Genomic DNA, 17,202 nt, shown 5'->3' on the forward strand with positions numbered 1-17,202 from the left:
GCGGGTTTCTCCCAGGGTCTAGATGTGCAAGGCGGGTCAAAGCGGCTTCCAATACTGTCATCATTGTTTCTCATAGTCCAACGCCAGGGACGGACTGCTGAAAGGTGAGGCAGCCCCAGGGACACTGACAGTCGGCCATCACCATCCTCAGAGCTTTCCACACCCCATCGGAAGGGGCGACCCACATCCTTCCCAAAGACTGGACTGGAATCTTAGCAAACAGTTGTAAACATTCTTAAAAGCCTAGCACCTTGGAATATACAGGTATTTTCTACTTGTGCGTGGTAATCCTGAAGTAGAAGCAATGGGTTGGCATGTGATTTCTGGAATTTTGTGGATGTTAACAATTCTTACTCACTTTCCCTTTGCAAATTCAAATGTGACCAATTTCACATTTCTCACTGATTCTGGATGAGTGAGTTACAAATCAGGTGCTAATGGGGCTCCTTCTAAACTGCTTCCCTGCTCACTTGAACATCTAAGGAGAAAAGGCTGTCTGCTAATGCTAATTAGGGTTGAAATGATTTGTTCCTCTTGGTATAACAGAGACTAAATCATTGTTTAATGATGTAAAAAGCTTTTCTTTTCTTTTTTTGTCAAAAGGAACATATTGAGGACTGGAAACATTTCTTTACATTTGCATTCATGTATTTTCCCATCACAAGCCCTGATAAGCTTGACCTTGTTGAAATCCTCCAGAATGAGCATAGTACCCTGGACTGCTCAAGTAGCAAGGATGCTGGAAGTTTACAAATTGCATCTCCTAGTTCTTAACATTGCTAATAGTTTTGGGTTTCTTTGCAAGTGAAGTCTGGAAAGTGTGGGAGAAGGATGAAGTGAGTTGAAAGTGTTTTTGAAAGCCAGTAATCCAAAGAGCTGGAGAGAGAGGCCTGGGGTTTGTTTCACAAATACTTGAATCAATCCATCTAAATGCACTTGTGTTAATACACACTATTGATGAGGTGAACACCCACAAGGAGAAAAGTCAGAGTCGTCTCTCCTATGCCACCTGCCTTCCCTGCATTGTGCTCTGGATTTAAATGCTCTGATTGTAGATGGATGAAGCCCCTAGAAGTCTCTCATTCTGACTGTTAACACTGTATGAGGGAGATGAGATGCTGAGCTTTGAAAGCTGGCATCATAAAGCATTTTAACACAGCTCACAGTTGGTATTGCTTCCTGAGGGTGTGATTCCTGATTTGTGGCTATAGCTTGCAACCAGGTCAGGGACCAGACAGGAGGGACGCTGGCCCTGTGCTGCTTAAAGAACATTTGTCATATTTTTCTCTTGTTCTTAAAAAAGCGGGGGAGAAGAGAAGGAGAGAGAAAAAGAATAATTCAAATCTTTTGCAACCATAAAAACTGCCTGAAGCAATTTTAATTTATATCCTCCTTTTTAAATGCTTGCTTGTGAAGATTTCCCCTCCTGAGGTAGTGGTGGAGAGCACTGTCTCCTCATGTGGTTCTGCCTGGGTCACTGGAAAGTAGCCGTGGGATTCACCGATGATCAGAGCTTTTTTTTTTTTTTTTTATTTTGTATTAGAGGAGTTTTAATTTTTTTAATATAATTTATTGTCAGATTGGTTTCCATACAACACCCAGCGCTCATCCCAACAAGCGCCCTCCTCTCTGCCCACAACTGCTTGAGTAGCACCAGGAGGACTCAGGTCACCTGCAGGCTTGTTGCTGTCACCACGCAGAACAGATTAGGAATGTGTTTCCTTCCGGGGATTCCCAAGTCTGCCTCTCAAAACCAGGGTGCCCTATTGTTTCTGGCTTTGCCTTAGAAACACATCTGTTCCAGAGGAGGACACCTGGGGCAGGAAGAGCTGCCAGGTGAACAGCCGGCCCCCAGAGTTAAGTAAATATCCTTTTGCCAATATTGAAATGTAAATTCTATAGTTCAGATTTTTTTCTTTTTTTTTTTTTGGAAAAAGAGTAACTGAAGGAGTGAGTATACAGAAAGATGAAGGTTTTGGAGGACTTAGCAAGGTGTTTGGAACTTTGCTTTTTAAAGACATCTAATATTATTTAGATTTCAGTTGAAATACTGGTGTGTAACACTCAGGAGACAAAGGCTTATATCCACTGGCCCCAGGACCCTTGGCTGTCTGTTGTGTGGGAACCAACCACGCCACTACTCAGAGCTGGCCAGAGACATTGCTGACAATATGTTCACTTACTTGAACTAACTGCAAATTCAACAGCTTTGCCTCCAGGCTTTTACAGTTCTACCCTTATCACTAGGGGAAAGAAGACCTTCCTATTTAGGCTTCCCCTAAGTCCCTCTGAGGGCCTGTGGGACCTTGTACTGGCTGAGGTCCTCAAACATGCTCTCTCATTTTTACAGAGTCTGACTTCTTCTACTGCCCAGCCCCATTTTTGACTTTTGTGTTCAAATCCCTCTGTGCGTGGGAATGTGAAGCCCTATCCCTGATGACAGGCAGACTGTAGATACCCACTGTGAAACACACAAGGGGAGAAATGGACTGATAAATAATTCCCCAAATCCCCTCTAGCAGAATCAGTCCGTTCGTGAGCAGATGAGCCCTACCTTCTCTCCCGGAAGCTCCAACCAGTGGCCAAGATCCCTGAATTGGATGATCTTATCTAATGAAAACCACTGGCCTCAAACAAATACTGTTCTCCCCTTTGATTCTGCTGCCATTTTGTATGAGGGATGTGAACTACTGTTTGGGGAGATGGGGACCCAGCAGTGGATGAACCACTGGCCACATGGCCATTGACAAACTAGTTGTCGGCAAACTGTCCATTTATATATACAGAAGCTCCCCGGGTGGCTCGGCCATGACACGGCCTGAGAAACGGAGGGGTTGGAGCATGGGAGAGGTAGACTCTGCTGTGCACAGACTCCTCCAACTGTGTGCCTGGGCTGGGCTGGGGCAGACTGAGGGCTGTTCTGTCCCTGACCTGCAGAGCAGCAGAATGGCCAGGGTGATGGAGAAAGGGTGACAGGTCCATTTGGCAACAGGCTTAAAGACAATGGATACTTTTGCCCAAATAGAATTTCCCATAGTTCAATAATTCTAGGATGCTCTTGGACAATTTATATTAGGAAGAAACTCACCCTCTCCCCTCTCTCCATCTCCCAAGGCAGATAATTGAAAGGGAGAATGACTCCTAAAACATGCAGCCCACTATGTTCATTCCCGAACTTAGAGATAATCACTGCTCTTTTTTCTTGTTCATTTGAACATGTGATGCTGGACAAGCCTCGCTCCAGAATCTGAGGAGTGTAAAAAGCAAAGGTGGGGCAATTATCTGAAAATGCCTTTGAAAGAGTTGGACCCAGTGAGGTCTTTTGTAGGATGCACCCACCCCTGCTCAACATCATGACCTTGAGGCAAAAGATGGCCTTGCAGGTGTCCCTTTGGTTCACCCACATGCCTGATCATCATAATTGTGGCATCTGGCACCACACATCCACATCGTGTTTTCCCTTCAGCATCAAGTGGGTGACTTAAGTGGGTTCTGCCTTAAGAATGGGAGGGATGCAGGCTAACATCCTGTCCGTGATTAGACAAAAAGGTGGAATAAAAAGTTAAACATGTATGTGAGCGTTGTATGTGCACAGTACAGGAAGAATTAAGTTGGAAATGAATCTTTGTCCCTGAAACACACACATGTGTGTTACTATTCTTATGTTTCAGTCAGGAGCCCCTGTTTGAACTCATTCTGGTGGCACCTGCACTTTTATCACTGAACGTTACCTTTGGAAAATATAGATGTGATCATTAGCTGATTTTATTCCAACCCTCTTTCCCATAAACGTTTCTGTGAAAACTGAGAACAGATGAGTTTTGATTCCCAAAAATGTACTACATTCAAAGTAACACATTTTTAAAAGCAAATATAGGACAGCCTTTTCCTATTATTTTTCTCCTTAGCTTCTCCATTGTCTAAATCAGGAAAACAGGAAAGCATGGCTTTCTAGCAGCTGCAAAATGGTGTAATGTCCCCTCCATGTTTCCATCACCTTAAACAATAGATTAGCATGGGAATCCGAGATATGATCCTTGAAAACATCTGTCCCTGTCTGGCTGCAAAACCTACTGCTTATAGCCATGTGGTTTGTGGCATTTGTCAACCAAAACAAACAAACAAAAAAGCCGATAATCAGAATTCTCCACATATTCTGTAATCAAATACCATATTCTGTTCCAGATTCTCAAAACTAATACATGCTGAAGTGCTTTTTTAAAAAGTGAATTGTGTTTTGACCTGTTCTTGGGGATCATGCGCATCTACTCTAGGAAGAAACTCTAGAATATCTTTCTCACATTGTTCCTCTTTATCTGTAAGGGGGCAAGCATTTCCTTTCCACAAATCTTGCCCAACATTCTTCTGGACTGGGTTCTTGGTGCACATTTGACTGAAGCTTGAATTAGGTTGTTTGCAAGGCCTTGTTCTATGACACTCAATGGGACTGTAAATGTCAGTCATCACTTCACAAATGCTAGATGAGAATTTAGTATTTTTAAATCTGTGTATTTGAAATTTGTTCCACTAATTCTGCCATCGTGGGATTTCTGTGCAGGGCGTCTTTCTGTCCTGGGCCCGACTGTTTCCCAGGCGGGGGGAGGGCAGGCTTGGCTGATGCACAGGGCCTCGGAACTCTGAGAAACCAAGGGCCATATCGAGTCTGCCTCGACAAGCAGCAAGCCTGCCGTCCTTTGTGTTTTATGTCACATGCCTAACCTAATAAACTCTGGACTGCAGTTGTTGTCACCTTGTTTCAATCTATTTCATAACAACTCAAGATACACTGCAGGACTTACATTCATGGCCATTAAGCATATCTGTTTCCCTTCTCAAAGAGCTGCTAAAAAAATGTACTTTGGCTGCTCCACTTTTGCATCTCTACCTACTGGTTGTGATACTGACCCCAAAGCAGCTAGGTTGGGGCAAGGCCCTGTCCACAGGAACAGGGACATTCAGACGGATGGGGCCACAGTGTGTCCTGGGTCCTAGCTGCTGAACCCAGCCAGGCCGGACTCCATGCTTCCAGATATTTTCTTCTGACCTGGAGTCTACTGCCCCATGCCTCTCTGCCTGTTTAATTCCCCACATCATTTTAACTGCACAGGGGACACCTGGTGCAGGATTAAACATGTACAACTGGTGTGATGTGAGCACACCATTCCCTAATTAGCATAGGAGCATTTGTCACCACTTTGTCAGCAAAGCCTTTTCAGTTTGTTTAACTCATTGGACAGGCAAACCTGATCCCCTCCAGCTTGGCTGCACGAATCTCACTGTGGCTGGATGCCAGGGCAGCAGGTGTTCAGATCTGAGCCTGCCTGCCTCTTGGATGGTGCTGGGTAAGAACAAGGCTTGGATAGGATCCTGCTGTCCTGAAGATGGACAGGACACGTGCGATGACCATTCGTTTCTTAGAGTTAAAGAAAGCTGATCCTGTTAGCAGTCCAGTGAGTGACAAAATACATTTGGAAATTATATCTTAACATAAACAACCATCGCTGCTCCCCAATACACACACACACACACACACACACACACACACACACACCACAATTTCAACATTGTTCTCTTTCATACAGAAAAACCCAAGGCTGGTGTTTCCTAATTTAGGAAAAGCCCATGAACAAAAATGCCAAATTTAACGTCTCTTGGTGACTTTTGCTATCTGCTAACTAAAATAACAAATATTAGATAAATATTTCAAATATGAATCATTTACAAGGAAATTCAATTTATACAGAGTTATATTTATTGCACAACAAAGTCCATTTGTAACAGATGACATGTAGATTAAAATACAAGACTCACATATGTATCATGCACACACCAGGGAGTTTAACATGGATGGATGAACATATCAAGTTCTCAACCTACTCTTAAATTTATTCAGTAAGAGGGGACAGAGCACAGGAAATAAACCCGCATACTCTAAGTCTCCATTAGCCCTTCACAGCTTCCTTATACCCCCAGGCCATCCTTTGTGGAGGAAATGATGGACAGGTAAGTGGTGAAAAGTGAGCAAAGGAGAGCAAAGAAATGAAAGAGCCAGGATAACCCATGAGGCCAGCAACCACTCCCAGGGAGCCTGAATTGACAGGATGCTCTTCACGGGGCTGCACATACATGTCCTCACCTGAGCCTCTGGGTCCCCACAACTGCAGCACCTTGAGCTGCTGCCCAACCCCAAATTCTAGTTTGGGGGTTTTTTTTTTTTAATTTTTTTTTTCAACTTTTTTAAATTTATTTTTGGGACAGAGAGAGACAGAGCATGAACCGGGGAGGGGCAGAGAGAGAGAGGGAGACACAGAATCGGAAACAGGCTCCAGGCTCCGAGCCATCAGCCCAGAGCCTGACGCGGGGCTCGAACTCACGGACCGCGAGATCGTGACCTGGCTGAAGTCGGACGCTCAACCGACTGCGCCACCCAGGCGCCCCTAGTTTGGGGGTTTTTATTTGAAATCTGTCACCATTGACTTGGATGTTGATCTTCTCTTCTGGTTGAAACTGGTCCATAGAATTCAACTGCGTGGTTAGAAAGAAAGAAGGAAGGAAGGAAGGAAGGAAAGAGAGAGAGACAGACAGAAAGAAGGAGAGGGAAGAAAGGAGGAAGAAATGGAGGGAAGGAATGAAGGAGAAAGAAAGGAAGGAATGCAAGAAGGGAAGGAAGGAATAGAAGAAACAGAGATTTAAAAAAAGGAGAGAGCAGAGAGATGGGAGGGAGAGAGAGAGAGAGAGGGAAAGAGAGAACAGCAAGGTAAAGGATGACTCAGCAAGGTTATTGGGTCACCATTCACACATCTCCACTTCAATTTGAGATATTTGGGGGCCATTTGTCCTCACTGCCATCTGTAACCTCCTTGACCACACTCACAGAAGGCATAGCTCTGTTTCGCCGAGTTTGGATGAAGACCAATGCCCTTTGTATCATGATCCTGCCAGCTCTTCCTGCGAAGCACTGCTTATCTCTCCCACTTCACGTTTTATGCCTGTCCACATAATTCATATCATAATGTTAAGCTGATTGATGACTTGTGTGCTGTAGAAATCCTTCTATGTTCAAATAACAAATGAAAATAATAAAATTTGTGAGGTAGAGCAAATAATTGTGCCTTTTACCCTGTTTCACCAGGGTCTTCCTTTCCCAAAAACATTATGTCACAAATCAAGTGTTTCACTTTCTTGTCAAAGCTATCATCTGCCCTCCCAAGCAGATGACCTGGGCATCCTGGTCTGCCTTCTCTGGTCACAGTGTGGGCACCCCAAGCTGATGACCCCTGGACGTACCAGCCTGCCTCCTCTGGTCACAGCATGGGCACCCCAAGCAGATGACCTCTGGGCATCCTGGCCTGCCTTCTCTGGTCACAGCGTGGGCACTGAGTGCAGGTTCTGCATGTTGACCACATCAGGCTCTTCCATTGACTTTGTCCCTGTCATCTTCTCTCATGGTGGTGTGACTTTGCTGACCTTTCTACCGGTTTTGCTTTCTACTTAAAACTGTGTGGTTAAGTGATTGATATGTATTTGTCAGATGCTTTACCAATATGAAGTATACCTTTCTTAACAAGTTCATATCAATTATATTTTGTCTATCACAACTGATATACCTGATTAATTGGTTACATTTGTTGAATACTTTTTCATTTTTAAAAAATTAAAAACAAATGTTCAGCTTCTTTGTGTCTCCTTTGTTTGTCTCTTGTAAAAACAAAGCTGGATTTCCCCCTCATTTTATCCAATCAAAAATCTTTGTCTTTTAATGGGAGATTTAACCTATTCACAGTTACTGAGATTACTAGTAAATTTGCAGCAGCTTATTTTGTTTATTCTATTTTTAATGTGTTTTTGGTGCTTCTATTCTCTTTCTCTCTCTCTTTTTCTCTCTTTTTAATCAATTATTGGCTTGATTGACATTTCTTTGTCTATTTTCTACCTTAATAGTATGGAAATTTGTAAGGACTGATTGTATTCTTCAAATGATTCATCTCAATTTTTGCCTCATATACTTAAACCTGTATTTCTCCATTGATATCTAATGTTAATTAATAGCTATATCCTTCTCCCTGAAAAAAGAAATGACAAGAATCGTAGCAATCTGTGATTTCTTCTCTCTTCTTCTCAAACTACACTAACCTCCAACACTATCACCCACCTTCACTGCATCTGAATTTTACTGTTTGATTTCTATACATTTTTATGATCAACACCTATTTAGATGCTACGAATTGTACATGATCTCCTTCTCCACTCCCCCTCCCCTAATTCCAAGTGCTCTTGGATTTCACAGGAGTGGAGCTAAATACCAAGTGTTCTGGTTGGTTGTTTTTTGTCTTTTACTGAGGGGGCCATTGAAGACTAGATTTGCTGCAACCTTGTGCTACTGGAAATACTTCTTTTCCCGACTGAATGATGGCTTACCTGGATAATGATTTCTGTAATTTACAGATTTTCCTTGATTTACAATGGGGTTTCATGCCAGTAAAGCTATTGTAAGTTGAAAATATTGTAAGTTAAAAATGCATTTAATATGCCTGACCTCCTGCCGCCCCCCAACATCATGCCTTAGCCTAGCCTACCTTAAACATGTTTGGAATACTTACATTAGCCTACAGTTGAGCCAAATCAACTAACCCAAGGCTTATGTTATAATAAAGTGCTGACTATCACATATAATTTATGGAGTACTGCACTAAAAATGAAAAGCAGAATGGTTGTCAGTGGACAATTTGTTGACCCTGGTGATGGTGTGGCTGAGTGGGAGCTACCCCTGCCCAGCATCATGAGAGAGGATTGTAACTCATATCACTAGCCTGGGAAAAGATCAAAATATGAAATTCAAAGTGTGGTTTATACCGAATATGTATTGCTTTCACACTGTCATAAAGCCTAAAACCTAGGTGGAGTGATGGTAAGTTGGGGACTGCCTGTAAACTATCATCCTCAGGAACGCTGTAGATACGGAGCCCTTGCATTCTCGCAGGCTGTTCCTGGTGTGAAGGCTGATGTCATACGATTATTTTCCTTCACAAGCAATTTGTTTTCTTTTCTATTCTACTGCTGAATGCTTTTATTATTTTCTCACTTCCTTTTGTGTTCTGAGGTTTCATGTCAGGTGTACAGATGTGGTCCTTCTTCCCATCCTGCCTGTGCTAGAACATTCCCATCTCGGGAGGGTGCTTTATTCTGGCACTTTGTGAACTTGAACATGTGTGTGTTGGGGTGCTGAAGGGGTGCTAAATCCCACAAGGGATGTTGAAGCCCACAGAGCTGGCCTCAGCCCAGAGTTTCTGAGTCAGCACGTTGGGGATGAAGCCCGAGAATTTACATTTCTGACAGGTTTCCAGGTGAAGCTGCTGCTGTTTCCTGGAGAACCTCTGCTTTATTCAGTTTAGGGCAATTTTCTTCTCTTACTATTGTGAGCATGTCTCTTGTCTTTTCTCTTGACTCTCTTATTCTGGAAACAATTTGTAGGTGGTTCTCTTTTCTGTGTCTCCTGACTTTTCTTCCATACTTTCCACCTTTCTGTTCTGTCTCAGTGGGTTATGCTCCTTCTCTCCAGCCTCCCAGGGATGCTTGCTCGGCCTGTTTTTTTTCAATGCACTGGATGCCTTCTAACATAGCTTATAATTTCCTTTCATAATTACGATGCATTATTTATCATCCATATTTATATATATGCAAGCTCCAGAAGGCCAGTGGTCTTTGACACACCCCAGGCATCTAGACCAGGGCCTGGCATACAGTGGTGCTCAATAAGTGTTGAATGGTGAGAGAGCAGGGCATTGGAGCAGTATAACAGGCAGGGTGAGCCAATGCTACCCCTGGGTGGTCCTGTTTGCACCCTTGACATCTGTGACCTCTCTCTCCCCTACCAGCAGGCAGAGACCATCAACTGTCCCTTCACAGTCTGCTCAGCCTGACCGTGTCTGTCTCAGGATTCTGCCTATACTCAAGCCTTCACTACAGTTCCCCTGGACTGTCACCTTAATGTCCATCTGGCCTCCAGGCTCCTTTCACTCCAACTCCCAAAAGCAGAGCTGGATACAAGGATTCCAAAGCAAGTACTTTCCTTAGAAGTATGAGGAACATTGGTAGAGTCATGTAACCATGGAAGTTCTAGGAAATGTATTAAACCCAGAGGGGTCATTCCACCTGCAGGACAAGGGAACCAGGGTATTCATACACCGATTCCTGTCTGTAATGGGGAGGCGGCTGCCCTGAGGGGTGGTGGTGAGTAATTGCTGGCACTTCCAGACTACCAAACATATGGGCAGAAGGGCTGAGGAAGCCATCAGGTACAGGGATGGGGCACAGGCAGATGGGACTTGACCCGCACACAGTGAAAAGCCTAAGGGCTACAGGTTAAGCACTGGAAGCATCTTCACCTGTCCCTTACATCCAGCTGAGACACCCCTTCCTTCTTCCACAAGTCATAGACTGATTTTCTCAGGAGGAATCAGGACTCTAAGAAAGGGGTTCTCTTTCTGGATTGTTCTATCTAATGTCCTCAATCACTTAATTCTCAAGTGCTGGCTCAGTGGCTATGGCCTCCTAAGAGATTATAAGGTGCTAGAGGGAAGGGACTGCATCTTTATTGTGCCTCACACAGTGCTTCACACATAGTTGAATAATAAATATTCTTTAAATTAAAGACCAACTGGATATATTATTTCATGTGACATGTTATTAAAACCACATAGGGGAAACCATTCATTTAACTTTTACTACTTACTGGATGTGAAAATAGTATTTATTGATTGAGAAACAGGCCCTATTACTATTCTCACTTTAGATAGGGAAGTGAGAAACCTGCCCATGGTCACACAGATTCCAGCTGATGAAGTAGGGATGGAAGCTGGTGGTGTCAGTCTTGATCACTAGGTTTCACTGCCTTCAATTAACATGAATGGGAGCTATAATTGAAAAAGTGTCAACCAGCAACAAGCTAGACTTGTTGTCCTCTCAACCTATTCAAGATAAGAAAGGTGGAGCATGAAGCAATTGTGGGTAGTTTTAATAATATTTTATGTCTAAATGAACATACTTAAGCTTGTGCATTCCCCTGACACACACATACAGAGACACACAGACACACACTGACACACACACAAGTACTGGGACTGGAATCTCTACAAAGCTGCCTGCCATCCCCAGAGAGATCGTGCCACCTGCAACTCACCATGATCTGAGGGCAGATCCCACGACCACACCCTCACTGATCCCCAGAGTGGTCATCCATCTTCTATCTGGATCAAAATGATGTGTTTGTGTATGGCAAAGGAGGAGGAGGGAACAAAGCATGTGCAAATCACCCTGTAGTTGTGCCTTGCCTTCAAAGGCTACTTCTCCACTGAGGCTGTCATGTAAGCCCATGGGAATGCAGCAATCTTTTCAAAACTATAGACTAGTTTCTTAAAAACCTGAATATACATGTATGATGTAGCAGTCTCCTCTTAGATATTTACTCAAGGGAAATGGAACCATCATCTATACAAACTCTTGACCACAGATACTCACAGGAGGTTTATTTATGGAGGCTCAACCTGCAAACTACCTAAAAATTCATCATCAGGTGAATGGATAAAGATTGAGCTTTTTACCATACAGTGAAATATTCTGAAGAAGACGAAAAGGAAGAGGAAGAAGGAGGAGGAGAAGGAGGAGGAAGGAAGGGAAGGAGGAAGAGGTGAAGGAGAAGAAGGAGAAGAGGAGGAAGACTTTTGTTATACACAACAATGACATGGGTAAATTTCAAAAGTATTATGTTTTGCAGAGTAAACCAGACACATGAGACTATAACTCACATGATTCCATTTCTATGAAATTCTAGACTGGGTAACACTATTCTATCATGCTAGAAAGTAGATCAATGGTTATATGACAGTGGAATGAGAACTGATCACAAAGGACCTTGAGGGAACTTCACGGGAAAAAAAAAAATTCTGTTTTGATTGGGTGGTGGTTACATGAGTGTTTGTATTTATCAAAACTCATCAAACCATACCTATAAAATGGGTACATTTTATTGTATATAAATTACACCTCATTAAGTTTATTTTATTTTTTATATTTCTTAAGTTTTTTATTTTAACTCCAATATAGTTAACATACAGTGTTATATTAGTTTCAGGTGCACAATATAATGATCCAGCAATTCGAGACATTAGTCAGAGCTCATCATGAAAAGTGTGCTCTTAATCGCCTTCTCCTATTTCATCCATCTCCCCAGCTCCTCCCCTCTGGAAACCATCATTAAGTTGACTTTAAACTCTTGGTTAGTGATGTTATAGATAAAAATAAAAGTTTATAAGTTGTGATCTGTATTTTTTATGGAACAGGGAACCATGATTGAGTTGGGCTTCATTATTGCAGAGGTAATAAAAAATGAATGACTCTGAAGTTAGCCTTGAACTGTATGAATTGTCTCCAATGCTGGTTACTTGTCTATATCTTGCACTCAGCTTTAATGATTGGGGAGGTACCTCTTCTGTGACCAGTCTTCTCTCTACCTCTCTCCAAGGTAGCACAAGAAATATTAATCCCCTTCATTTTGCTGACCTCCATCAAAACATTCAATAATACCATGAAGAAAATATCTTGTCTGCTCCACACCCACTTTCCTCTCCCATATAAGGAATATGGACTTCCCATTATTGGGTTATTTCTTTTATCACCACCCCCCTTCTTCACTTCTGTAAATCATCTAACTACACATTTCCTTCTTTGAGATGGCCAGTCAAACCCTACCCTTTGGCTTTAAGCCGAGTACTTTTAGGGAAGCAGCTTTTTAATACGGAAACAACTTTTATGTTATTAAAATTCATAAGTAAAAACAACTTTAGAAAAGCTCTTGGTTACTGCAGATGCCAAGTTGGAAGTGAAACCAGTGTCAGCCGGAAAGTCATGGCCTTTCATTAAGATACTTTTTTGCATTGCACAGAGGAGACCAGATGCCCAGAATGACTTCTTTAATGCTCACAGAGACTAGATTTGATGCTTAATGGTCTGTGGCTGAAATTAAGTGTTGTTTGTTAACTTTAGATACATGATGAATGGTCTTCACCATGAGGCATTTATCCTTTTTGAGCACAGAAAAAAATAGTTCATTTGGGCCTTGTTATTTCAAAATTTGGAGTCAGAAGGTCTAGAATCAACTCATGAGTTAGTTGAACAAACAAGAAAACAAACCATAAATAAATAAATAAATAAATAAGTAAATAAATAAATATTCATTGGGGAAATGAGTTTGATGAGAGATTTTCAGCTAAGCTGTTTAGCCTAACTAAAAATTCACCTTTTAAGACACTTATCTCAATGCTTATATGCTATTTTGTAAAACAGATATGAATTACAAATAATTCTTACATGAATGGAAATGAATCAGTATCTGTTCTGGGTATTTTATTCTGGTTCCACTTGTATGTGAAGCAAACTCACAATATTTAGCAGTGAATTTGACTGCACGTAATAAAGCCGGGCTGACATTATGCTTATTTCTCTCACTTGATAAAGAGTTCAGAGGCGGGGACTCTAGGGCTCCTGCTCTCAGGGGTCTTCCAATCTTTTTGGTCCTTCATCACCAACCTGTGGCTTTCATCTTCATGTTTATGGCATGGCCCACCAAGGCAGTCCCTTTTTCTTTTCTTGTTTTAAATTTTGAAGTAAGATCTACCTGCTGAGAAAGGTACCAATCCAGACTATACAATCTGATGAGTTTTGATGAATGCATACACCCTATCATCATCTCTCCAATCAAGACACAGAACATGCCATTACCTGGCACACATTCCAAGCTCCCTCCAGTCGTTTCTTACCCCAGAAACAAACACCCTCCTTTCTATCACAATGCATTACTTTTGCTTCAAGAAAATCATATTGATGGAATCAGTTTACTAGGTTTAGGCCTATCATTTTGTTGTTTGTTTTCTGCCTCTCTTGCCTGTTTTTTTTTTTTTTTTCTTTTCTTGTTTTATTTTGGGTTAATCAAGTATTCTTTTTTTTAATTACTAGACATTTTTTTGAGCAGTTTTAGGGTTATGGAAGAATTGAGCTGAAAATACAAAGAGTTCCCGTATAATCTTTCAACACCTAACCCAACACTTTCCCTGTTATTAACATTCTGCATTGATGTGGGACATTTGGTACACTTGATATGCCAATATTGACACATTGTTATTACCCAGAGTCCACAGTTAACATTTCACTTTTTCTGTTGCATATTCTATGGGCTTTGAAAAATGTGTGATGACATGTATTCATCATTACAGTGTCATGCAGAGTATTCACTGCCCTAAAAAAACCCTGTGCTCCACCTGTTCACCTCTCCCTCTTTCCTTCCCTCTGAAGCCCTGGCAAAAATTGATCTTTTACTGTCTCAACAGTTTGGCTTTTCCTAGAAAGTCATATAGATATAATCATATAGTACATAGATTTTTAAGATTGGCTTAGCAATATGGCTATGCTATGGCTTAGTATTTAAAGTTCCTCCATGTCTTTCATGGATTGATAGCTCATTTCTTTTTAATATAGAATAATACTCCATTGTCAGTATGTAGTACAGTTTATCTGTTCACCTTAGGACATACTGGTTGTTTCCAAGTTTTACATTATCAATAAAATATAAACTTTTGTGTGCAGGTGTTTGTGTGGACATAAGTTTTCAAACCATTTGGTGGGTAAAAAACCTAGGAGTGTGCTTACTGGGTCAGATGATAAGAGTATGTTTAGTTTTATAAGAAACAGCCCAACTGCTTTTCAAAGAAACTGTTTCATCTTGCTTTTCCACTAGCAATGGATGAGATCTCCTGTTGCTCCACATCCTTGCCAGCATGTGGTATTGTTAGTGCTCTGGATTTTGGCTAATCTAATAGGTGTGTAGTGGTATCTTATTGTTGTTTTAGTTTGCATTTCCTTGATGACATGATGTGGAACGTCTTTTCAGACACTTACTTGTTATCTGTGTATCTTCTCTGATGAAGTGTCTGTTCAGGTCTTTTGCCCATTTAAAAAAATGGATTATTTATAGTCTTATTGTTGAGTTTTAAAAGTTTTCTGTATATTTTGGGTAACATTTCTTTTTCAGATATTTGTTTTGATGATATTTCCCAGGCTGTGGCTTGTCTTTCCACCCATTAAGAGAAGTTTTAAATTTTCAGTATATTTTACTAGTGCATTTTTATTTTTCTGTTGGGTGTCAGGAGTTCAGCTGAGCTGGAAAAAGAGAGAGAGAGAGAATCTGTCAGGTGTTGGAGTAGCTGATTAAAACAACAATAAGGCAAAATGAAAGAGGGGTGCCTGGATGGTTCAGTTGGTTAAGTGTCAACTCTTGATTTTGGCTCAGGTAATGGTCTCATTGCTTGTGGTTTCAAGCACCACATGGGGCTCTGTGCTGGCAGCATGGAACCTGCTTGGTATTCTCTCTCTTCCTCTCTCTGTGCCCCTCTCCTTCCTGAGCTTTCTCTCTCTCTCTCAAAATAAATAAACATTTAAAAAAATTTAAAAACTAAGTAAGCAATGAAGACTTTAATCACTTACTAAGACAGTATATGCAAGTATCTAAAACGGGAGAAAGTGCTGAACCCCTGTTCCATTTTCTCCCATGGGGTTGCATGGGTAAGGGGTCAGCTAAATCAACACAAGCATGGGAGTGGTCTCACTGTGGAGGAAGCCCTGAACAAAAGGCTCCAGAAGTTTTATGGGTTATGAGGAGGTAGAGTCAGAGAAGGGGAAGGCTAGGAGTGGACTGAGTCAGAGTGGGGAAAAGTCTTCAAGATTCTCCTTGGCTCCCAGCCTTGCCCATAAGGAAACCTCAGCCAAGGTACAGGAAAAAGACCTCTGTCCAGGCCCTCAGATAAACAGACCTAGGAATGAAGGCATCCAGGGCTAGGAATGCAAATATGTAGGGAGCAGCTCCATCCAGGGGGTCCTGAGTCCTGACTGCACCCCCATTCAGAGACTGCAGTGCACTGGCCATGCCTCAAGTCCATTGTGGGAGGGCAGCTTCGCCCATGACACCCATTAGCTAAAGTCTTTGCAATTACCTATAGTCAAGCTTGAAAATTTCAGCCTGTAGACGGACTTCCCGTGGGTATTTACAGATATACCTGAATATTATTATTTTATTGTTGCTTTAGAAATTATACCTAATCACAGTCTATTTAGAATTAATACTGTACCACCTTGTATGAAATAACAAGGACTTAAAACAGTATAATTCTATTATGCCTGTCTTTTGTATTTTTTTGGTCATGTGTTTTATATCTACAGAACTTATAAATCCTACAATACAATGTCATAGTCTTTGCTTTAAATTGTCAGTTGTTTTTGAGGGAGTTGAGTAAATGTTATCTTTTATAATTATTCACATATTTACCATTTTGGATGTCATCCCAATTTTCATGAGGTGTCATTTCCTGTCACCTGAGAGCTTCCTTTAGCACTATTACAGTGCACATCTGCCAGCACTGGATTATCTTAGTTTTCTTTTATTTGAAAATGTATTTACTTCTTCTCCATCCTTGAAGAATATTTTATCTGGGCATAATATTTTGTGTTGACAGTAGCTTTATTGTTTGTTTAACTACTTTAATGATATTGTCTCATTGTCTTCTGGTTTTCATTGTTTCTGATAAGAGATCAGTTTGTTTTTCTCTAGCTACTTTCAAGATATTCCCCCTATTGTTCCTTTTCATCAATTTGGCCATAAGAGACATAATTATGGTTTTCTCTGTACTTACCTGCTTGGGGCTCACTAAAATTCTTGGAACTAAAATTTTAACAAAATTTGGGAAATTTGGGAAATACTTCATCAAATACTTTATTGTTACATTCTTTCTCTGTCTTCTCTGCATCTAAGACTCCAATTTCTTATTATTGAAGCTTTATTTATTCTTTCTGAATCTATGTATCTTTCTATTCTTCATAGTGATTGATTTCTACTGAGTTATATTCAAATTCATAAGTTTACTGACTTATCTCCCTACCATTTCCTATATCATAATGTAAAGTTTTCATTTCAGATATTGTAATTTTCAGTACTAGATTTTCCTTTTTTAGCTTTCATTTATTTGCTGAGATTTATTGTTTACTCAATATGATTATCTTTTCCTTAACTCTTTGAATATGCTTATAATAGTTTCTTTATAGTTTTTATCTGTTAATTACACTTTTTGACTCATTTTAACACCTGTTTCATTGATAGCT

The 17,202-nt window shown here is 41.1% G+C and overlaps 1 protein-coding gene across 3 annotated transcripts in view; it reads left to right on the plus strand.

Annotated features, from left to right (window-relative positions):
• Window positions 1–17,202, plus strand: part of CD93 (CD93 molecule) — a 34,007-nt gene that overhangs the window by 2,449 nt on the left and 14,356 nt on the right. The window contains exon 2 of one of the 3 annotated variants that reach the window (XM_078444303.2): window positions 1,580–4,739. The exons of 1 other annotated variant lie outside the window; for it this stretch is intronic. In XM_078444303.2, the coding sequence (XP_078300429.2) occupies window positions 1,580–1,787 (208 nt within the window). In that variant the 3' untranslated portion in view covers window positions 1,788–4,739. Of the gene's footprint in view, window positions 1–76; window positions 4,740–17,202 lie in introns of those variants that run through there. One more of the 3 variants, XM_060610893.3, reaches the window with a different exon arrangement.

The sequence above is a fragment of the Panthera onca genome, chromosome A3 (genome assembly GCF_046562875.1).
Source record: "Panthera onca isolate mPanOnc1 chromosome A3, mPanOnc1 haplotype 2, whole genome shotgun sequence".
Lineage (NCBI taxonomy): Eukaryota > Metazoa > Chordata > Mammalia > Carnivora > Felidae > Panthera > Panthera onca.